General features: G+C 37.0%; 1 protein-coding gene across 3 annotated transcripts in view; it reads left to right on the forward strand.

Annotated features, from left to right (window-relative positions):
• EPB41L4A (erythrocyte membrane protein band 4.1 like 4A) overlaps positions 1-25,008 on the forward strand; it is a 274,144-nt gene that overhangs the window by 149,893 nt on the left and 99,243 nt on the right. For all 3 annotated transcript variants that reach the window (XR_004739723.3, XM_008991698.5, XM_078365056.1), the window contains 6 exons: positions 1,243-1,321; positions 9,983-10,080; positions 11,297-11,417; positions 13,714-13,801; positions 16,298-16,386; positions 16,983-17,046. Coding sequence is in view for 2 of the 3 variants with exons in the window: in XM_008991698.5 (XP_008989946.1) it covers positions 1,243-1,321; positions 9,983-10,080; positions 11,297-11,417; positions 13,714-13,801; positions 16,298-16,386; positions 16,983-17,046 (539 nt within the window). In the remaining variant the exon portion in view is untranslated. The remainder of the gene's footprint in view (positions 1-1,242; positions 1,322-9,982; positions 10,081-11,296; positions 11,418-13,713; positions 13,802-16,297; positions 16,387-16,982; positions 17,047-25,008) is intronic.

The raw sequence follows: 25,008 nt of genomic DNA on the forward strand, positions 1-25,008 counted from the left end.
AATATCAAGACTGGGGTTACTTTATGTCGCTTAGACAGTATTGAGTACTTTTACTGAGATACATGCTTCACATCTTTTCTAATTTGTGGGAGAGCTTTTGTTGGAAAACAAAATTAACACCTGTAACCACCAGTTGGTATACCACATAACAAATCCTTTTAAAAACAAAGTATATTAGATCTAGTTACTGCACAGCTTGGAAATATACAGTTTTGGAAACAGTACAGATTAGACCGATACCTTCAGAAATAAAAATATTTCTAGTAAAAGAATAATGTGTTTGGCACCCAGGGAGTTTGTATTTTCTTGCACAATATGAGTGTTTATTTTTTATTTATCTGCCCATGTACATACAATTCCAGGCTTTGTTTCTGATTTAAAAAAAAAGTTTGTAGGTGTCGTTCTTTTGTGGTAAATGAAGGATATGAGAAAGGTTTTCTTAAATATGTGAAAACACATTTTTAGATTCAGAAATGTTTAAGAATGAAACAAATATTGTCCTTAATTCTGTTATGTAGCCTCTGGGCTTTTTTCCTTTAAAAAAAGGTAAGAGTTATCATAAGAAAATTCTAATTAATTAGTTTTAAGGATAGAACTTTTCTAACCCTTCTTCCCAAATTTAGCCAGTTAGTAATTTTCTTGTACTATTAAAAAAATCCAAATATATATTAATTGATACTTTTTCACAAAAGGGATCATATTTCTGTGCTCAGGAATTTAGATTGTTGGTCTTTCCCACATCAAGGCATGCAGACCCTATTCTGACTGTTTAAACTTGCATTGTGTATGTCCTGTGGCTGGGCTGACTTAAATAGTCCACCTGCTGCTGAGCATTTCAGTTGTTTTCAGCTTTTTGCAGATAGATTTAAAACTATTTTTTAAATGAAATGATAGGTGAGTGTTTTTTAAACCATTTATTTTTTTTCTTTCTTCACTATGAAAAATTACATATATACTATAGAAAATGGGAAAAACATAAATAATAAAAATTGCACATAACCTCACCAACCAGACATAGGAACCAGCAACATTCTGGTATATTTGGCTATTCCTTTTATCTATGTGTGGGTATGTGTCAAGGTCCTGCTGTCACAGTTCTGAACCTTGCTATTTTTATGTTAGGTTTATCTTGTTTCTTTAGACATTCTTAGAGTGTAACTGTATGTAAATAGCTGTATAAGATACTGTTACTTTGACGAATTTATGGTTTTAGTGAAATGTAAATTCTATTTCTTATTTTAGCTGGACCTCCATATACTTTGTATTTTGGTATCAAATTCTATGCTGAAGACCCATGTAAACTTAAAGAAGAAATAACCAGGTATAGTATTGACTTTGTTTTTGAACAAATACCTGCATTGCATATACAAACAGCTTTATTTAAAACAAATTAAAATTGGGCTAAACATTTGAATGTGTGTCTGCCTGCATTTCATAATGCATATCCTGTGAGGATAAAATTTTAACTAGCATTGCATCAAGCAGATCAGTGTCTGGTGATAGATGTGTTTGGGAAAATGGCATAAACCTGAGTGACATGATGGTAGATCTTGCATCTGCTGCGATGAGGTGTTTCTGTACCGTTATTGTTTAAGCATACATTCAGACTTTGTATTCATATAAAAGTCATTTGAACTGCCTAGAGGAAGGATGTTCTGATGCTCAGTTTGTACTTCTAAATATACATTTGCACAGCCAGTTATTTCTTCTTAATTGGTTGTAGCTTAAATATTAACTATCCAGGTGTTTCAATAGGAAATGAGAAGATAATTGCTTTTAGTATTAAGAATGGAGACCAATGTTTTAATATATTAATTCACCTTTGTCATCAAATATTTGATATTAGTAAGACAGAATTTCCTATTGGTATTGATTAGGTTGTCAAAATAGAATATATCAACATCTGAAAGGGCTTATAAGGAACAGACCTACTGGTGACCTAGCTGCATGTAGTGACAAAAACAAAAGTATATTCCCTAACTTAACTCTAAGTGGTCAGTTTTCCCAGTTAACCCATATTAGGGGCTCAAATAAAGCCTAATACATCCTTTTAAAAAGTTGAAAATCATGTCTGTGGTAGTCTGTGGCTTTGTTTGTATTCCATGCTTTCATCTGTCTCAGACTTTCTTTTGTCTTTATTCTGGACTGCACACAGAAGAATGAGAAGAGGGTAGGCTAATTGGACCTTTCTCATCCCACTTTGCCATATTTAGGATTCATTTTCACTTTATGTTGTTTTATTTTATCCCTCGACTTAAGATATAATCGTTTGAACTCTAATGATTGATTGAATGATGAAAAGATTATATTTCATAATTTTTATTTGTTTAATTTTTTAAGACACAGGGTCTCACTCTGTCTTGCAGGCTAGAGTATAGTGGTGTAATTATAACTCACTGTGACTTCAAATTCCTGTGCTCACAGAATCCTCCCACTTCAGCCTCAGGAGTAGCTGGGACTACAGGTGTGTGTCACTACACCTGGCTAATAGTTTTATTTTTTTGTCTTGTTATGTTGACCCAGCTGATCTTGAACTCTTGGCCTCTTACAGTTCTCCTGCCTTGGCCTCCCAGAGTGCTGAGATTACCAGCATGAGCCACTGCTCCAGCCTAGAGATCATTTTTAGAAGCAAGCAGATGTCTGCATTCACATTGTTCATTATCATATTGTTAGTGAGCACTTTGAAAAGCCAACATACTGAATTTAAGCCTTCCCAGAGCATGCCTTTTTGGGGAAAAGGCCATTAGGATGGGGAGGAAATGTTGAGGAGAGGGGTGGTATTTTCATTAGAGTTTCAGAGGGAAACAGAACTCAAGTGGTATAAAAAATACACTTATATCTGTAACTCAGTAGAGAATTGCAAGGGCACAGCATTTAAAAAAAATAAAATGAAAGTCCTTATATTCAGGTTGTGAGTAATCTCTGTCTGTGCCTAAGTTTCCTCACTTGTAAAAGTTTCCTGGAGATGTACCTGTTTGAAAGTTTCTGTAAGCATTAAATGGAGTGATGTATATAAAGCTGTTATGATTGTCCTTGTTTCATACTGTGTTTGATGAATGTTAATACTTATTTCATCCTATCCTTTTTCTAGATGTACAGTGGAATTGCATCTTAAATAGGGGTTAGGTTCCAAAAATACTTGAGTTAATGTTAAGAAGGGAGAAAAAATATTTTTGTTTTATAATGCCTTACTTTACCTCTGTTCATCACACATTAATAGTGAACAGAAATTTCCCTGCAGAAATTTCTGAAGGCTCACTGACAGAATACATGGATTTTATATAAGGTACAACCCACAATGTTTTCAGTACAACTGGTTGTATTGAAAGCTTTAGACCAGCTTGTGTAGTGAAGAACCCATTGACATAGCTGGCTTCTGATTAGTGTCCATGATTTTTTGCCTAAAACATACAGTTGAATTTAAGTAAGTTAAATGTGCAATTAATACATTGATACACACATTTTCATTTTATTACTAATTTACATGAATATATTACCATTAATGGATCTGAAAAAGAGGAATCATATCAGATTATTTGGGCAAAAGCAAAAACTGAAACCAAAAAGCAAAATCTCCAAATATATGCTATTTAAGGAAGAGCTTACTTCTGCCAGCATTTTCAAGTTGAGTGTTTATCTTAATTTAGTTCTTTGGAAAATTGTTCCACCCTACTCTGCATTTGCTGTTAGGTTGTCTGTAATTTTTTAATATGAACGATCATGCTGTTGTAAACATGCTTGTACATATTTTATGTATATAGTTTTTTGACATGCTACTATTTCATACATATTTTATGGCCTCTTTCACCATTTAACCCAATCTTTTTACTCCTGCATGGTATTCCATAATTAACCATGTGCTTATGGATGGGCATCCAGTTTATTTCTTTTTTCAGAAAAATTACAGATAAGGCTACAGGGAGTCTTCTCATGCATATATGTGGCCATACTATTAATATATGCAGTAATGTTTCAGAAGGACACTGAAGTAGGAACAAAGACCTGGGGTGAATGTGATAGGAAAATAAAGTTTCAGATTATGAAAAATGTAAGTTAATAGAATCATCAACTTGGAGTCCCTGCTTGTGTTCTAAGATGTTTTCTGAAATAAAAATGAAATTGGGGGAACTTTGAAGTCGTATATTCTGACCTCTACTGTTGTAGAACATTTCTGACACATCAGCCAGCTTCTTGTTAAGCACTTTTAGGTAGGAAACCTGCTTTGAAAAAACACTAGGAAATTCAAAAAGAAATAATAATTCCCTGAAATTTCTATTATCAGTACTAGGTTTTCTTTCTAGGTCTGTGCAGATTAACTCTTTTCTTCGTCAGTACGTAAATGATTTGTGTTCTCAGGAGATCTGTTAAACGTATTTTCAGTTCTATGATATCCTTCCCTGTATTATGTGTCCTTCATAGCTCTGTGTCCTCCACAGATTTGATAAGTGCAATACATATATTGGTTAGAAAGACAGGCTTGGGAGTCAGCAAGGCTGAGGTTTGCGTCCTTGCTTTGTTACTCACTAGTGTAATCCTGAGAAGATTGCATAGTCTTTTGTAAAGTCTCAGTTTTCTCATCAGTACAATGGGAGTATGGTATTTCTTAAAAAAGATGGTTGGAGGAATACATAAGAGTGTACTTGCAATGTACTTATCATAATGCAAAGATATAAGTGTTTGATAATGATAAAGGTAGCTGACATGGAAATAGTGATGATTGTTTTATATTTTCAAATTGATTAAAACATTAGGAAAAGACCAGCTTGGAGCCCTGAGATAGGTCTTGCAAGTCTAAGTCAATCCAGTAATCAGACCCTTGTCATTGTAGGTGTTCATTTCACTATGAATCATTTTACTACCCCTTCTAGCCTGAATTTATTGCATTTGTATGTCAAGACAGAATGCACTTACGTTCAGTAACTGTTCAGTAACTATCTGGAGCACCATGTTCCAGTGTGCTGAGTAAAAGGAGACTCAGTGGTGACCAGGGCAAGATCTGCTTTCAGTCTGCCTGAAGAGTGAATCTGTCAGTTGTGTTGCTGACAGCCCTATCTGAAATGCTATTGGAATTTCCCTGAACTTTTAAGGATCTTAAAACTCTTTCTAAAAAAGAAAATAATGTTCCAAATGACTCATTCATAATACTTTCTAGATTCTAAAAACAGGTGTTTGATTTTTTTTTCTTAGTTTTTAAAATAGTATTTCACAGAATTTCGTTGGGATTGACATTAAGTTCATGCCTTCTTTTTGCAACCCAGAATCTTCACTTGGTGAAGATAGGCTTGTTTTATTTAGCTTAATCACTTCCTGTGTGACCTTCAGCCATATGCTTGCTTCCTGAGTCTTTATCTCTTCCTTTCATTGAAGGTAATGGTCCTCCTCTACCTCAGAGTTGAGGATTATATTTCATTATGGATGGGAAAGGACTTTGTGAGCTTTAAAGGACTGTACAAATGTAAGGTGATGTTACTGCTATTTGTTTTCATATTTTCATTATTGGTTTTAAACTTCAGAGGTGAAAGAGTTACTCTTTTGAGAATTACTGGACATTTTCTCTAGTGTTTTTTTGCTGAGTCATATGTGCCATTTTTCTGCATTATTTACTATCAGGTTATGATTTAAATATTTCTCTCTGACTCTCACATTTAAGTTTTATCAAGATTGGTTAGATAAAAGGCTATGTCCCTGCTCTTTGTGGGATGAAGATAACGATTGTGTTCCTTATTACATCTGTGTAGGTTGGTACTCTCATCTAGGTTCTCCTGTTTCAATTCAGCTAGCACCTGAAATCAGACTCCTCCCTGTCCATGCATCCTTCAGTTTTTTTACCAGGGCCTTAAGTCATTAGAAGGTGCACTGCAGGATTCTTTGGTATGAGCATTCATGATTGTTCTTGGCCAGGAATCTCATGGCAGTCTTCTGTTTTGGGCTTCTGTCTCTCTGTCTCTTCTTTAAGAAAGTCCTCATCTGTTCTTCTTGTCTCTAATTGCTAATGGTCCTCAACAGCTTGTACATCCTTGATGTCAATTCAGCTCTTTTCAACACACATGTCAACAACACATTAGATAAATAGAAAACTGTGAGGCCAATATTTCAGACCCATCTATCGTGTTGTACTGGCGGCAGTGGTGGTGTGTTAAATACAGATAGAGTGGAAGACCAAATGCTCCTCCCCTGAAGAATGTACAGTTTTGGGGCAGTGCATATACATCACTTTGTTAGTTTACATAGGACGTAACTGGAAACTGCTTCATGACGCCTTTGCTGTGTACCACAATGTATTCTGAAAACTTTCTTGTTAAGTAGATCTTTTTTAGTCAGCATTTTTTCCCCAGTATGATACAATATAACTAAAATCACAGTATAATTTATTGTCTAAACTCTGACACTTTAGAGAATGAAGAGTTATTAATAATTCTATCTTCATAGTAGGCATAAATTTGTACTATCCTAGGCAAACTGGCATATTGGTTCATCCTAATTAAAACCAGAGATAAACAAGGACTCAAGCATTCAGTCATAGCTTTAATCAGAATGACACAGAAGGAAAGACTCAGCAACTCTAAATTGCTGTAATTCAAATAGAATATTAAATTTACTGTAAGCCCCATAAAGTATACAAGGTAAGCAATACATAGGTAATTTAAAGTAGACCCTGAGAAACTATAAAATGTTTAACATATGAAAATATGATTTTATTTTTATCACAAATTTGCCTTAGACTCTAGTAAGATGCTTGCTATAATAAAGAACAAGTTTTAAATTAAAAATAGTTTATTTGCCTTCTTCAATTTTTGATGTGTGTTTTTTTTTTAAAACAGTGAGTTAAAGATCTGTGATACCTTTAAAAGGCAGGCTATCCAGGCAAGTTTGAGTAGGTTTTTGTTTTCTTTATGAATTTCTCAGAGACAGCAAATAATGTTGCCAGTCTTTAGAATTCTGTCTATTTGTGTATCCATGTACCCAACTTGCAAATCAACAAGTATTTATGAGCAGCTATTAGGTGCTGAGCCCTGGATACTAGGAATGCAGTTACCAATGTGATATGGCTCCTCTTTCTTTGTATCTGTTTGTCTTTCTGTGTTTCAGTTCTTTGTTTTCTAATACATGTTTTTAATCTCTCTGTTCCTCTTTCCTTTTGTCTTTGAAACTGATGACTATGATTTTTGTATTTGGCAAAAGATTTGATTGTCAGGTCAAATGTTATAAAAGTCTTTTTTTTTTTGAGAGAAGGTCTTACTCTGTTGCCCAGGCTGCAGTGCAGTGGCACAGTTAACGGCTCACTACAACCTCAACATCCTGGGCTCAAATGATCTTCCTGCCTGAGCCTTCCAAGTGGCTGTGACTACATGCGTGTACCACCATGCCTGCCTAATTTATTTTTTGTAGAGATGGGAGTCTCACTATGTTGCCCACATTGGTCTCAAACTACTGGCCTCAAGCAATCCTCTTTCCACAGCCTCCCAAAGTATTGGGATTACAGGTGTGACAGCCTCAAAGTCTTAATAGAGGAAGAAAAACATGCACCTCTGACTCATTTCCTTAAAACAATACACTTCAGTGGGGTGCCGTGGCTCAAGCCTGTAATCCCAGCACTTTGGGAGGCCGAGGCGGGTGGATCACGAGGTCAAGAGATCGAGACCATCCTGGTCAACATGGTGAAACCCCGTCACTACTAAAAATACAAAACATTAGCTGGGCATGTTGGTGCATGCCTGTAATCCCAGCTACTCGGGAGGCTGAGGCAGGAGAATTGCCTGAACCCAGGAGGTGGAGGTTGTGGTGAGCCGAGATCGTGCCATTGCACTTCAGCCTGGGTAACGAGCGAAACTCCGTCTCAAAAAAAAAAAAAAAAAAAAAAAAAAATACACTTCAGGAAAAGAAATTTGAAGATGCCAATAGTAAAATACAAGTTTCCAGCAGCAAGCAGTGATAATTCTCACAGCTGTCTCTTATTTATAAGGCTTTTCTTGAGACACCCTCTGTCACCCAGGCTGGGGAGCAGTGGCGCAATCTCAGCTCATGGCAACCTCCACTTCCTGGATTCAAGTGATTCTCCTGTCTCAACTTCCCGAGTAGCTGGGACTACAGGCATGCACCACCACCCCTAACTTTTTTTTAGTAGAGAAAGGGTTTCACCGTGTTGGCCTGGCTGATCTCGAACTCCTGACCTCAGATGATTCACCTGACTAAACTTCCCAAAGTGCTGGGATTACAGGCATCAGCCACCATGCCCACCCTTGTTTATATAAGGTTTTCTATTTAAGTTCTCCTGATTACTTGACTCTGCTTTTGTCCTCTTCACGAGGAGCACAGATGATCATTATAAAGTGGATTTAATATTCTCAGATGAGCATTCAGGGAATTGAAAATAGTTAACTAGGGTTGGAAAAGGGTGTGCAAATTACAGGACAGTGTGGTCATTGATCAGTGGCAAGAAGTGGCTCAAGAAGTAAGCAGAAGCCTTGCAAGCTAGCTTAAGGAGCTTAAACTTGAACTTTATCCTAAAAGCAAAGGGAAGTCTTTTGAGGGTTTTTTTTTCTTTTTTTTTTAACTGAAAGAGTGACATGATTCTGTTTATATCTTAAGAATCCTGCTTACTACTTGGGCTGATTGGTAAATATGAGTGATGGCAGAATACTTAGAAGGATGTTTTAGAAATTTAAGAGGGAGCTACCTGGACTAGGGGATGAAGAAGAGTATAGGTTTCAGAAACAGCGTATTTGGTGATTGACTATGGGTGCCAGCGAAGATGACACATTGTTCCCAGGTTTATTTTACTTGGGCATCTGAAGATGGAGGTGCCATTTACTGAAATGGGAAGTGGGGAAACATGGGGAATTGAGCAAATTTTCTTTCAAGCATGTGGTTGCAATCAAAGTTGGTACCAGTCTAATTGAAATAATTAATGTGGTATCTGACATCTAACACAAGTGTAACATTTCCTTACTGAGGGCTTTGGTGGTGAGCATTTGGAGAAGAGATATTTGTCATAGCTGATTATTATAGTTATTTTCTTTGTGTTTTGTTTTTTTTTGTCCTTCCCAATGACATTGAGTTACCTTGCAAAGCAGAAGTCACGAAAGGACAAACTGAAGTGTGTGGGTGTGTGTGCTGGTGTGTAAATGCTAGCATCTGAGGATGATGTGGATGGTTCATAAACCTCTGCCCCCTCTCAGTCTACTGGCAGAATAGCTGAATAAGAAAAAAATAAAGCTAGTTAGAGTTACATAACATCCTGATTGAGAGAGTTCTAGGGTCAGCTTGCTTGGATTCTATCTCTAACTCTGCTGCTTACTTAGTTGTGAGGTTTGGACAAGTTATTTTGCCTCTGAGTCTTATACTTTTCTTATCTGCCCAATGGAGAAAATAATACTGCTGACTTTATTTTTAAAGTGTTAACCTATTATACATAAATCACTGATGAGTTACTGCATAGCGTTTAGAGCAGTGCATGGTACTACTATTATAACAGGTTTTCTTTTGGCAACATGGATTGAGCAGATAATGGGCAGAGTGTTAAATAATATAGGTTGGGGTCGTTGTGATTTGTTCCTTCCAGCAAGAGCATGTTGTTGGTGGTAGTGGCAGTAATGATAGTTTTAAAAAGCTTGGGGTTATCCTTTACATCCACCCTATGAGGTGGATGCTGTCAGCTGTCCCAGTTTTGTAGGTGGGGAGAGTGGCTGTTTGACAGGTTCAGCAGCAGCCCAAGGCTACAGAGGTAGTGAGTGCTGGGCTGGGAAGTAAGCCAAGCAGTCGAACTTGAAAGCCACACTTTTTAGCCACAACCCTGTATGGCCTCTGTGAGGTATCTTTAAGTACTTCCTGTTCATTCAACAGCCCCCTCACACAAGTGTGGCGGGGGGCTTTATTTTAATTGAAGGTGATTTGTTGTTGTTAACCTTGATTATCAGGGTCTGAAACCTGAGGTTTGAGTAGTGTAAGAGGTAATTAATCTCTCTTTTCATTTCTCTTTTAGATATCAGTTTTTCTTGCAGGTGAAGCAAGATGTCCTTCAGGGCCGCCTGCCCTGTCCCGTCAACATTGCTGCTCAGCTGGGAGCATATGCCATCCAGTGTAGGTGCCACTTAAGCATGTTTGCCTCAGAAATGTCTGGAGAAAGTACTTGCATTTTTAAAAGTGAATTTACATACTAAAATTCTTCTTATCCATGAGATTTTGAAAAAAAAATGAAGTTAATTTGGAATTCAAGTTTTCTTCAGTGTTCCTTCGGAAGAGGTAAAAATGGAGCCAAGTACAAATCCCTTATGGTAGGTTTTTTGGAGTTTTAGTCACTGGAATAGCATTGATTCTTGATTAAGTGGAGGGTCTAACAATCTGTTCTCTGTACATCTCATCCAAGTTCACTGATTCTCCTTCCCCCACCCTCACCCAAGCTGCTTTGTGTCAGAGATCTCATTGCTTTTGCACAGCTGTTGTGAAGAGTCTGCAGAGTCTGCATGTTCAGGTGCCATCGCTATGTTCAGGGTGTGGCTTGGGTATTGAGCTCAGTGCTCTTCAGCTCTTTGTGTTAATGTGGTGGCTGTGTGGGGTGGCTCCAGTATGCATTGTCAGTTTGGAGACTGAGGCTGAGACTACTTCCGGTAACAAGTGGACACCTTCTAAGAAGCTAGATATGGGGAGAATGAGACAGCATGGTCCTTGCCCTTGTGGCACTTGCAGACTAAAAGTAATCTAGAAGAAATATGCTAGGAAAAATGTCATATAGATGAACTGGGTTGGGGCTTGCAAGATAGATTAACGTAGGGAGAAATGTTTTTATAGGAGTAATATAGTGGGCTGTCTGGTATCATTTTGCTTCTTTGTGTAAATTGTAATGGGATATGTACAGCATTGTATTGCATTTCCATGATCATTATTTCAGGCAAAGATGTATTGAATCACATGCACTGTTTCTCGGTGTCATTATCTGAAAGGATATGTTGAGGTCATTTCACTTCCAGCATTTCTAATGTTCGTACTCTAAATGCTGTTTACAACATTTTACTTCACATAAATTGGTAAGAGTAATTGAAGTAAATATGATGATATAATTACAGTCTTTGGCAAAGCAATAATATAGAACCTTGATTTAAAATTTCAGAATGTGTTGCTACCATCCATATATGCTCATCAGAGTTGTTTTAGTAAAATTATTTAGTTGTCTTATATGTGAATTTTAATAAGACATTTGACAAAATGTTTAAGCATATTAGGGTATTTTATATCTATATTTTAAGGACTTTTTTCCTAAAATGGAAAAAATTTATAATGTCTTTTTTTTTTTTTTTAGCGGAACTTGGAGATTATGACCCGTATAAACATACTGCAGGATATGTATCTGAGTACCGGTTTGTTCCCGACCAGAAGGAAGAACTTGAAGAAGCCATAGAAAGGATTCATAAAACTCTAATGTAAGAATCATTACATGCGTCTTATTTCATCATCCATCAGTCATCATCTTATGACATTGGCAGACATACGAAGTTTCTAGAATGATAAATTCTTTACCCGTGCCATGAATATGCTAATATTCTTCTTTGTATAGTTTTTTTTAACTGCTTTTAATTCTAAAATGCTCATTGAAAACTTCAGTAATTTAAAAAGTATAAAGCAGAAAGTAATTTGAATGTGTAAAGTCATATTTGTGGTCAGTGGCCTTTCAGACATCTCTTTCTATGTAGAATTTCCCATAGAGAAAATTTGTTTTACATAGGTTCCTGAATTTATGATATTACATAGTGGAATAATTCTGTAAATACTAGATGTTGCAGTCTTTTGTTTTTAGTCACCAGTATCTTGTGAAATTAATTTTTCAGCTATAAATATGATTTTTAATCACAAAAATTTTTAACCATAAATGGACTAATATATTCTTTGATGTTTCCTCTTTGTGAAGTATACTACTTCTTCACAGTTTAAGCCAAGTCTTATTCAGGCCATAGCAATGAGTCTGGAAATCGTGATGATGCCAGTGTGGAGCCTTTGAGAGTATTGTGTTATCACCACATGCGTTTCTGAGAGTAGATAGACTCCCCTAGTAGGATTTTCAATTTGTGGCCTACAGCATTGAAGTTACAATTTCATTATAGTTAATTTTGGTTAAATTTTTTAAACTGGTTAACATTGCTTTATTTCTTGTTATGTAACACACCCCCTTGAATATGCTTGGTTTCAGACCTGTTATAGTTAAGAAAAAGAAATGGCTGGGCATGGTGACTTGCTCTGGTAATCCCAGTGCTTTGGAAGGCAAAGGCAGATGGATTACCTGAGGTCAAGAGTTTGAGACCAGCCTGGCCAACATAGCAAAACCCTGTCTTGACTAAAAATGCAAAATTTAGCTGGGTGTGGTGAGGTGCACCTGTAATCCCAGTTACCCTGGAGGTTTAGGCAGGAAAATTGCTTGAACCCAGGATGGGGAGGTTGCAGTGAGCTGGAGTGCATTGCACTCCAGCCTGTGCAACTAGACCAAAACTCGATCTCAAATAGGATAAAATAAAGGAAAAATGTAGAATTAATCCATTTCAGTGAGTGTAGAAGCAGAAGTCGGCTGCTGAATTGCAATCAGATAGAGGGGCCCTCCATCTTGTATTAGCATGTACTAGAAGACTCTCCAACCTGATTGTAGAGTCCTTCATTTTCAGGTTTTGCTGAAGTAGATGCTCAGAGAGTGCTTGTTACAACGTTACGAAGGCCAGTGTGTTTGGCACATTCTGAGAATACTGATTATACTAGGAGTTTCAAAGTACAATTAAACATTGAAATTATCGAGGAGCTTTGGGTAGAGGCTCTCATATGTCTTTTACATGATGGTGTTGACAGTGTGACAGTACTTTCTAAGAATAAAGATTGATCAAGGTGTGGTATGTCTAATTTGATGAACATTCTTCATGAGTTAGAAAAGTATGGTATACTATCCAGTGCATTGTGGCTGAAATGAAATATGTCACTGCAGGATTTCTTAATTTTTTTAAGATTCGACCTCCTTTGGTTATCTTGTAAAATCTCACTCACTCTCTCTCATACACAAACACACACACACTTGCACATACATGTTTAATTCCTCTGTGCACATTTCTGGCTCATTTCTGTGCACGTTTCTGCTCACCCTCATCAGGAATGAATGCTGTTTTCTGTATATTATCACCAATGAAGATTTTGGGAAGAATTCTGTGCTCTATATTAAGAAAATGACAAGCAGTTTTACAATCTCTGTACATTAATTAATGTATTTTCAAACTACACATGTGCTCAGGAGATCTTAATGTGACCCCAGTTGGGTGGTGGCAGCCCATTCTCTTCCTCCTACCCACCACTGTTCTAGTTCTCTTTGCTTTGGATGGAGAGCTGCTGGTACACAAAGACATTTTATTCTTTGTGGAGGGAATGCTGTTTAATTTGAGTGTTTATATTCTCAGTAACCTCTTCAGGGATTTCTGAAACTGAGAATTTTTAATATAAGCTGGGACATTGGGGATAGGCTATAATGAGCCGGAATGGATTTGGTAAATGAAATTAATATAAGTATCACTTCAGAGTATAAAATTTTGTTACCAAGAAGCAAAGGCCTTCTTGAAGTACAAGGACTTATGTTTGCATTAGTTAAAAGGATTATTTATTTTTCTAGTGAATACAATGAAGATCATTTGCATCCCTTTAAGTACAGTAGCTATTGTAAAATAAGCCTCTTTGTTTTTGTGCTGGGTATAGGGGTCAGGCTCCTTCTGAGGCTGAACTGAATTACTTGAGGACTGCCAAATCCCTGGAGATGTATGGTGTTGACCTCCATCCCGTCTATGTGAGTAACATTTAATTAACACAAAATATTTTAAGCTGATGACATTTTTTAAAAAAACTCACTGAGACTCCCAAAGGAAAGCTGCAGTCCTGTTGTTTAGCAAGCAGATGATACTTTTTTATCTGTATTTTTCTAACATAAAGCAGCTCTTGTGTGAATTAAACCCTAATGAGTTTTGCATAAAAATCTGTGATTGTATTTCCATGTGTAAAAAAACCTTTAACTGGGCTTGAAAACACAATCTGGATAACAGATCCAAAGGGCTGAGCTAAACATCGAAACAATTTAAAATTGGTTTATAGGCCGGGCGCAGTGGCTCATGCCTATAATCCTAGCACTTTGGGAGGCTGAGGCAGGCGGATCATGAGGTCAAGAGATCAAAACCATCTTGGCCATCATGATGAAACCCTGTTTCTACTGAAAATACAAAAATTAGCCAGGTGTGGTGGTGCACACCAGTAGTTCCAGCTACTCAGGAGGCTGAGGCAGGAGAATCGCTTGAACCTGGGAGGTGGAAGTTGCAGTGAGCCGAGATCATGCCATTGCACTCCAGCTTGGCAACAGAGCAAGACTGTGTCTAAAACAAAAAAATAAAAAAAAATTGACATATAATTGATTGTATTAGGAAACAGGAGGATTTTCCAAAAATAGGTTTTATGGCAGCAAAACATAAATAAAATCACTTGCCAGGTAAAGTAGGCATTAGGCAATAGGCCAGGTACAACTACTGTTGGTTTAGTCAATATGAGGGTTACCACATACTGTAGGTATCACTACATTAATAGAAATATCCTCGCAGATTTTTTTCGGTGGTTTATGAAAACTTGCTGAATAATAGTCAGTGAGAAATTACACTGAATCTGCACTGAGTGTTCTGCATCCAAGTTTTAACCTTTGAGCTACTTCTCTTAGGCTACCAATGGATTATTTTATGCCAATGAGATTAGAATGCCATTGCCTTTGAATTAAGAGGAGTGTGGGTAGCAATAGTTATATTTTATTTGAGAAAATGAGCCAGGTGCTTTATTCTTTATAGGAAATGAATTGCTGAAGACTATTTATAGACTGATTTTTTTTTTTTCAATTGGATCATGGAATTCAGTTTTTAAATAACCCCCATAGAACTTTCTGTAGTGTAAATAACACTCATGCATTCTTTTTGTACGTCTTGCTCATTAGCATTTCCTAAAAGAAAAAACCATCTCATAATATGTTTACAGTTAGAAGCATTACTGTTTATATAGTTAATGTGGCAATAAAAGTTACAGTTTTGGGGAGAAGTAGTAGTTCCCTGATATGTTAGATTTCAATCTCAGTAGGGTATTAAATGCTTCATAGCACTGTCCTGTAAGAATGCTTCTAAAACTGTAGAATCATTGTCGTTTTCCCTTCCCTCCCTTTAGCCACATTAATCTTGTTAGGTTTTCAGTTTTTAAAAGAAAACATTCTATAGGAAATTTATTAAAGAGAGTCTTCTGCAAGAGGCTTCTATATTTGTATAGTGTTATACTAATTAGAAATCACCTTTTGTTGATGGTAGGAATTTGTGGCAAATGAGCTAGGTTGATGAGACTCTACACATTCCTTTAAGATTTGAATTTTATGAACTGAAAGTGGGCATCGGCTGGTATTCTTCCAAATGTGTTATGTTCTTTGTGAATATAATTTTGCAGGTTACTGCTTATCTTAGAGTAGAAATAACATTATTACAAACAGTTCTGTGCATGTCCTTGGTACCCACTCTGCCACTCTTTCAAGATCCCATTTTTGTAATTTGGATTTATTATTGCCTGAAAATAAGGGTTCTCTAGTCTTTACCAGAAGATACTGTATTTTTAAATTTTTGAGCAGTCATAAAGTTACAGGTGGAAGTAGGAAAAGACATGATAGAGATTTCAGAAAATTCAAGTGTGTGTCTGCTAATGATTGCCTAAACTTTCTAGAGAGAGTTGGGGTGGGGACGAAGTTGGTTTCATGATTGTCCATTTCACAGATAAATGAAGCCATTCAAAAGTACCCTTGATAGAAGCCAGTGGTTCTCAGTCTTTGACTACACAGAATTATCATCTGGGAGTTCTGTGTGTTTTCACTGCTTTGGCCTCTTCATTAAAGGTTCCGACTTAACTGTTTTTGGTAGTGCCCAGGCATCAGCATTTTAAGCTGTACAGTCATTTTAGTTAATATGCTGCTAGGGTTGAATACCACTGTGTAAAGAATGTTGGGTAAGTCATCTGCTGGCCTGACTGAGTCTTAGCTAGTTTTAATGAAGAGAAGTGACAAGTATGAAGAATACTAACAGAAAGTTTCCTTTTAAACTTTGAAAAAAAATAAGCAACAAGTTAGCTACTATCATAATGTATCTAGCTTTCTAGGCTGATGTCTTTCAAAAATGCAACCCAATATTAGTGTAACAAATTCTATTTTTATGGTCAATTATATTTTGACAAAGAGATTTTATGTGAATATGTGGTTATAGGCATATGTTTGTTTTTGCAGGGAGAGAACAAGTCTGAGTATTTCTTAGGATTAACTCCGGTTGGTGTTGTTGTCTACAAGAATAAAAAGCAAGTGGGGAAGTATTTCTGGTAGGTATGGCTTGAGAACAGAGTTGGCACTCTATGTTTTGAACTTACAGGACTTCTGTGTCAGTGAAAGAGTTGGGGAAAAGAAAACAGGTATATTTTCAGTGGTTGATAAATAAATGAGTGAAATTGGGTGTGAGTTTTCTCCTAATGCACCTCAGTATATATTTTCTCTGTAAATTTCAGACACTGTGATTCTAGACTCTCTTCTCCATGGGAGCTGCGTGTAGTAGGATTTCTCACCCATTTCAATATGTGCTGGTAGGCTGTGGATCCAGGACTACTTTGACTTTTAGCTCTAAATGGGGATGAGCTGGAGAGACTGGGGAGCCCATGGCCCTGCACTGTGTTTGGGAAGGCAGCCCTGCCACAACCTGGGGATTCCAAGGTCATCCGTGCATTTAGTGGAGAAGCATAGGACAATGAAAATGGAGTTTTCATTAGGGTATATGGAGAACTCTCTGTCTCTGTATGTACTCGGTATGAAGCAGTATATAAAGGAGCCAATATTCACTAGTCTTTCCACTGGACACTTTCCTGATATTCTGAAAGGTTAGTACTTAAAAACAGCAACAACACCATATGCTTTGTTTTTTTAGGCCTCGGATTACAAAGGTTCACTTCAAGGAGACTCAGTTTGAACTCAGAGTACTGGGAAAAGATGTAAGTTTCCAAGCCTTTAGCTTAAATTACAAGGGTGGTGTCTTGTGTGTTCATTTATAGCTTAAAAGACATTGTGAATAAATGTTTTCTTCAGCTGCTTCCACATGGAGCCAGATTAATTAACTCACATGCACAACTTCTCAAGGAAGGAAAGGGAAGTGAATAGAAATGAATGAGAGGGTAATGGAGAAAAATCGGGATTTTAGTTTTAGCAAAGGAAAACAAAACCCTTTTAGGGCAGAGGAGAGAATAGGAGGTGATCATTGTTATTAGTGAAATTTGCTTTCCAGTACTCTCTGTGAGGGTAGAAGGTAAAGGTTGTAATCAGAAGGGTATAACCTGCATTCAGGAATGTAAAAATGTGTTCTAATTTTACTCTAATGTTAATTAAACAACCTTTGGGAGTCTCGCTTCTGCTCTTTCCCTCATTGAGTGTGATAGACAAACCAGATGGAAATTCTGGATGCTTTCAAGGGAGAATGTATGGTGAGAGTGCAAAAATGCCGGCCTTCTTTGCAACTTGGCAGTGTCCTCTGGGAGTATTTGGGTAATGGGCACAGAGTTTGTTGGTGCCTGGATGTGCTTTCAAGCCTTGACGAGTAGCTTTGAGAAAAAAGAAGGCAAGGATGTGAAAGCTTCCTTTTGATCTACCTGTGAAAATAATGCTTCATTGAAGTGCTACTATATGAAGTATCCATATATTATGGGGTAGATGAGTGAAAATAGAATGTTTAATCCATATTTATGGAATACATGAGTGAAAACATGATATAGGAGAATCTATCCTTCTGTCTCTGATACTAACTTTGTGCAGAACAAAAACTAAATGGAATTAAATTGATTTTCTTGGTTAAAAAAAAGTAAATCAGTGCTTATGCATGCACACCTTGAGACACAGGATCCGTATAGTTGCAGCTACATTTGGGTCATGGTATTCGGCAGAATGCCTCACATGTAGTAGGAACTTCATAAATATCTATTGAATGGTCAATGAACTGATGCACGGAGACAGACACTATGTGCTGCCAAATCAGAAAACCTGTTGCTACTCTTCATTCTCCTAATAGGAAAAAAAATATCTCATCCTGGACGATATGGCATGCTGCCATTTACCAATACAATTAAAATTGGATTTTGAAATGAGTTTTAACAAATTGTAAGGAAGGGAAATTCCAGATTTTTAAAGAAATGATAGTCCAGAAACCACTTGTTATTCTTATGGTCTAGTTTGGAGGAAATCCAATGTGTTCTTCAGCTCCTGATTAGACATCTCAATTTTAAAAGATGTACTAATATAAGACTGAATTAAAATCATTCAAAAAGTAGAGTAGCTAATTACATAGGAGGGTTTTGTAGTTTTCTCCTTATCTTGCCATGAGGTTCACATGAATAATAATTCATCTAAATAATATTAATAATGCAAGGAATAAGGTCTGATAAATATGTTTGAAAATAGTATTTCCAGTTATTTTTAGCAGAATATGATATCAAAAGACTCTTATGGAAGCATTACTATTATTTAAAGTATTCTTTCCCTTATAAGTTATTTTTGTGAGTGAGGTCTTTGGTGAATGACTTTAATGTTATTATTAAAGTGCCTTAAAATATATGTCTACCACTGTCTCAGGATAAATATTTGGTAAAGTCACAGATAACCTGCACTTTCAACTACTTTCTTCATGATTAGGCAAAAACAACAGCAACAAAACTGACATCATCGTGTTATTTTTCAAATGGCAGTCTCCATTGAATATCCCTGTTTCCTTTGTGCTTGGCTCAGGTGTCTCCCACCCCCACCTCATTCCTTCCTCAGCTTTGAGATGAAATGGATGTCTGGGGAGGCCCAAGGCACTGCACACTTCTAGGTCATTAAGCCCAGTATCAGTGATCTTTAACGAGGTGGCAAAGCAGGTTGCATAACTTAGAGGCTTGAATTAAAGGGAGGTTTTTTTTTTTATTGGTATTAAATATCACATTAATTTAGTCAAAGCATTCTATTTCCTGAGCATTGTTGCTTGAGGGTCTTTTCTCTTTCTTTACCAGGGTACCCCTCTGTGAGGCAGTCATTTACATAATGGTAGAATTAAGTTGATTATTATGGAGGCCTAAGTGTAATCACAAATTGAATTAAAAAGCCCCTTAAAACCCATTACTTGGAACAGTAATCACATTCATTATGAAGAATGGTTGAAATGCTTATTCTGCTGGTTTGCTGATCTGGTCAGAAAGACTTAGTATGGTCAGTGCGTTTAGGCTAAATTCGGAGACACTTTCATGCATTAAACTTCAAAATAAGTACTGTTGTTTACATAATTTTTTACAAACAACCAAACTTTTAGTATAAAGACTTTACATGTTCACTGTCGAAAATCTAGAAAATACCCTGCAAAGAAGAAAATTAAAATTACTCATTATCCTAAAACTCAGAGGTATTAATATTTTGATACAGTTGCTTCTAGATTTCACCCTATCAGTGTGAATGTATAATATAGTTATTTATACATAATGTAGATTATCCCCTGTGTGGTTTTGTACATGCCTTTGTATTTTATATTGTATCATGAGAATTTTTCCTTTTTTGTTAAATTTATTCATATGTTTTGGCATGGTGTTTGTTTTCTTTTTATGTGTTTTACTTTATTTCTTGCTGTTGTAGATGCAATCTTTTCTATTTTCTCTTCTAGCTGGTTTTTGCTGGGAGAAGTGAAAGCCATGGAATTTTGTTTATCTCAGAACTAGTTGTTTTGCTAAATTCTTGTTGTATTCCAGCCAAGAGTTCTTAATTTGATTCTCATAAATTTTTATAGGTGTATCACTTGCAAATGAAAATAATTTGTTCCTCCAATTCTATTATTTATGTTTCATATTTTATAGTGTTAGTCCGAACTTCTAGAAGAGTACTAAGTGATGTAACAGTATAAGGCATCCTTGATTGACTTTCTGTTTTAATGAAACTATCACTACTGTTTTATCATTATGTGTTTTTGGTTTTAGGAATATGTGTTTTTTAGTAGGTGTTGAATTTTTTTAAAGTTTATTATCAAATGGTTGATTTTGAATAACTTGAGAGCTAAGACTGTTGCTTGTTTACTTATTCAACAACTTATGCATATTTCAAAATCCAGGCAAGAGATGATAGTGTCTCTATCTCAGTGGATCAAGGTGACAATAGTCAAAGTGCAAAGACGCTGTTGGATTATGGATTTTGCCACCAGGGTTTCTTGAATGTGGACAGATATTACAGAGAGGAGTCCTGGTAACTTAAATGAGTTTGGCCTGAAAAGCAGGAAGGATAGAACTACCATCAGGTGAGGTGGGGAAGGCTATGGATAGAGCAGACTTGAGGAAGATCAGGAGTCCCTTTTGAACATTTTTAATTTGAGATGTCTTTTAGACATCTAAGTGGAGATACTAAATAAGAAGTGAGCTATGTGAGCCTGGCATTCAGTACCAAAGTCTGAGCAAAATATATAAATTTGAGAATCATTGGCGTCTGCTAGTTTTCGAAGCCATGAGACTATCTGAAATCACTAGGAGAATGAGTATAAATGAGAAAAGGAGAGAGAGAACCAGCAAAGAAGGCTGAAAAGAATCAGCCAGTGAGTTAGAAGGAACATTAATTATCCTGAATGCCAAGTATTAAGCATGTATTAAGCATGTGTCATGTATTAAGCATGTCATGTATTAAGCATGTGTCAAATGATGCTGATATGTCAGATAGGGTAAGGACTGAGAATGGGCCAGTGAATTTAGGAATGTACAAGACCACTGACAAGATGAGTTTCAGTGGATTGGAAGAGTGAGATTCAATGCAGCAGTTCCCCTCTTAGGTATATATACCCTAGAGACATGTTCTGTGCAGCACTTATGTAAAAGTGTGAGAAATTAACCCAGAATTCCATTAACAGGAGAATGAACAAATAAATTCATGGATACTCAATTAAGAAAAACCCATAAGAGAGGTAACAGTAACAGGAAGATAAGAATTAGAGATGGTAAGTATGGACAACTCTTTTGAGGAGTTTTGATACAAGGGGAATAAATAGAAATATAGCTGGCAGGGACTATGCTAGCATCAGGATATGAGGAGGATGACTTTAAGGATGACAGCCACCATGAAAGATTGCAGAATCTCATAAACTGATAAGATCCAAAGCTGGGAGTTTTAGGAGGAAGGAATGAGAATGGTCTGAAAGCAGCACTGTGGAGCAAGGAGGATCCTCCCCTACTTTTAGGCTCACAGATGTGAGAACAGTGGAGACAGAAGACACATCCATCTCTTGAGGACTGCAGCAGAAGCAGGGTCTTCAGGGAGAGCCAGGTGAAAGACGTATAAAGGAACAGATTGAGGAGCGAGGGGGTTTGCGGATGAGAGGCCACGCATTCCAGAGGGCACAAAGCAAGGGTTTCAGGAGATGGGTAGTGATGAAAAAAGAGATAGGCGAGGAGGTGTGCTGAGTGAGCATTATTTGGGAGTGACTGAGATACACAGAGATAAGGAGCATCATGAGAATTGGTCCAGTCAATTAGGAAGAGAGTGAGGATTGGGTTTCCATGTCTGCCCTCTCCCTCTGGAGATGTGGGATACAAGACCTAAAGAAGATGGGGTGGTTCCAGGGCACCACCTCGGTCAGCCTGACCCTTTTCAGGGGAGGGCCTCTCTTACCTGTGGGTTTGAGCTCAGACTCAACACTTGAGAATGGATTGAGGACTTAGGGGAAATTGGGTGTGACATTGACTCTGGGCTTTACCCTCCATGATCAGATGTGCATTTCAGAAAGCACTCTTTGGCTGCAGAGTGGAACACTTCACAGATGTAAACACAGAGGCAGACAGGATAGGAGATGTGATCACAGGGAGTTGAGAGGACTCACTGCAAAGATGGAGAGAAGTGGGCAGATGTGGGAAGCATTTAGGAGGTAAAATTGTTTCTGATTGGAAGCAGATTCAATGTTTTTGTGGAAAATGGGAATTTATGATCATACTGGAATTTCTTGATTTTTTGCGGCAAGGGGAGGATGTAATTCCTAACACAGGACTTGGCCCAGAATTTGGCATGTAGTAAGCACACTTGTGAAATAAATGAAAGAATGAATTAAATGATGCTGTGCTTGCTTTTATATATAATACTTCAGGAAACTAACCTCAGCTAAAGTTACCCTGTGTGACAGGATGTAGAACCAAAAGGTTCCTGGCAACTCTGGCTGCAAGTAATGAGATCCGCTTGGCAGAATTCTTGAGCTTGCTTTAAGGAGAGTACACAGGAAGCTATGATAGCCAGGAGTCACCACTGTTTGTCAGCAAGCGCAAGAGGTCTCACTTAACGTGGGGGTTCCTTTCACATTTTAAATGGTTCTATAGATATTAAAAAGTATTATTTGCAAATAATTCCATATTTATAAAAAAGTTGCAAAAAATAAAATACTACAAAGAACATACTCATTTAATGTTACCTAGAGTCACTTATGATTAACATTTTACTTGACTTCCTTTGTTATTTGTGCTTTCTTTCTCTCCTTACACACACAGGTGATTCTTTTTAGAACAGCTTGAGAGTAAGTTACAAATGTCATAGACTATAAATATGTACGTATGTATTTCCTAAGAATAGGGATATTCCAATGTAACCACGGTATGGTTAACAACTTAATAAATTAATAATGATATAATACGTTTACCATCTAGCTTCCATATTCCAGTTTTGTTGGTTGACCTAATAATGTCCTTTTCAGCATTTCCCCCCTACAGTATCGAATTTAGATAACTTCCTTTAATCTGGAACACTTTCATAGCATTTTGTTATCTTTTATAACATTGACATTTTAAAAGAATAAAGTTATACCCCACTGTTTTAAAACAGAGTTTCTTATTTCATGTTTTTCAGCCGTTTCCTTGTGATTAGACTAAGGTTATACATTCCTATCTGTACAGCTGCCTTGGTGAAATAGTGTCCTTCTCAGGTGTCCCATCTGGGAGCACATGGTGACCACCTGTCCCTCATTGGCTCTTAAGTTTGATCACTCATCACAGTGCTGCCTGATTTCTCTGCTGTATGATTCCTGTTTCTCTCTTGCAACTAATAAATAGTCTGTGGGGAGATGCTTTAAATCAATGCAGATTCCCAGTTCCTCTTTAAAATTCTCTGTAAATTTAGCATTCATTGAGGATCCTTGCCTGATCCAATCTTCAACTAAGATGGTTGCAAAATGCTGATTTTTCTAGCTTTCTACTCCCTCTACATATCAGAGTCAGCCCTCAGCATTCTGCTGATGCAAGAGCCCTGCCTTCCCTCCCTTTTACTTATCTATTGTCAGTACTTATTAGCTCCTATTTTTTCAGTGGTTTAAAATACATTACTATATGTTTTTATTTTTATTACTTTCAACATTTATTATAGATTAAAGGGTCCATGTGCAGGTTTGTTACATGGGCATATTGTGTGATATTGAGGCTTGGGGTGCTAATGATCCCATCACCCAGGAAGTGAGCATAGTATCCAACAGGTGGTTCCTCAGTGCATGCCTCCCCGATCCAGTAGTCCCCAGTGTCTGTTATTTCCATCTTTGTGTTCATGTGTATTCAATGTTTAGTTCTCACTTACAAGTGAGAACACCTGGTATTTGGTTTTATGTTCTTGCATTAGTTCGCGTAGGTACCTAACTATTTTGCTGTTCAGATTTGGCCAATGGGATCCTCTTTGATCTGATTCCCCTGCCTTTTGGATCTGCCCCTATCATTTTGGGGCTAATATCTTCTTTTCTTACTGTAGTATATTCCAATGCATGTTGTATCAACCCTGCTCCGCCCTGATGTCAGCCATTTTTCAAGGAGTTCTGGTTCCTTTTACTGGGAAATGGTCTAGATTTGGGTGCTAGGTGTGGTCATTAGTACTAGGGTGACTTTGCTTTTTGGCCTTTTCAGGGAAGAGCTAGGGAATATATACCTGCATACACACACACATAGATCCTCATACACATATATACAAATAGAAATACTTGTACACATAAGCATACTACATAGACTTAGAAATCATTAGTTCACAGCATACCTCCAGTTCCTGATCCACAGGGTTCTCCTTAGCCTCCTCATTTTATATTTGTATGTCCTTTCTTTGTCCATGAGAATTTTGGCTTCCAACAAAAGCCACACATTTACTCATTTGCTCAGTTCTGTAATACATATCATGTAGTTTCAGAATTGCTTTGGTGGTCTGAAATGGACAATTATTTGCTGTTCTTTCATCCACATGTACCAGTTCACCAAGACAGAGGGCCTAAGCATCAAATACTGTGTTCAAAATTTACTTGGATTGGTCCACCTTCCTTGCCTCCTCATCATTCAGGTCTTCCTTCTTCATTCCTGTGCTTATGTATTCATTTGAAATCTACTTAGGTTTATTGTTTTAGGTTGTTTTCAGTTTTAACTCCCTCTCTTTCACATTCTTTAATTATATATTTTTAATATGTAGAAGGTTAACTTGCTTTCAAAAATAAAAAGTACTCAAAAACTCAGAGAATTATCACCAACTCCCACATTCCTTCCATCCTGTTCTGCCATGCTTCCTTGTAGGTAACCAATGTTAGTGTTCTCTAGTTCATCCTCACTGTGTTTCTTTTTGTAAAGATAAGCATTTTATTTTCCTTCTTTCTTTCCTAAAAGGTAGCCTAGTGTATTGGCTTTTGTACTGTGTTGGTTTTTTTCCCCCATTTAGTAATGGCTCCTAGAAATCTTTCTATATTTGTTAAGAGCTTTCTCATGCTTTCGTACATAGCCCTTTACTGAATGTATGTACCATAATTTATTCAACCAGTGTCTTATGCTTGAATATTTAGGAAAAGTTTTCAGTGTTTTACAGTTACACATTTTTCTTCATTCAGTAATTTTGTGCATATGTGTTTTTGGAGGGCTATCTGTGGGTTAAAGTCCCACTAATGGGATTGCTCGATCACAGAGTGAATGCTC

This window comes from Callithrix jacchus, chromosome 2, assembly GCF_049354715.1.
Source record: "Callithrix jacchus isolate 240 chromosome 2, calJac240_pri, whole genome shotgun sequence".
In the NCBI taxonomy this organism is placed as follows: Eukaryota; Metazoa; Chordata; class Mammalia; order Primates; family Cebidae; genus Callithrix; species Callithrix jacchus.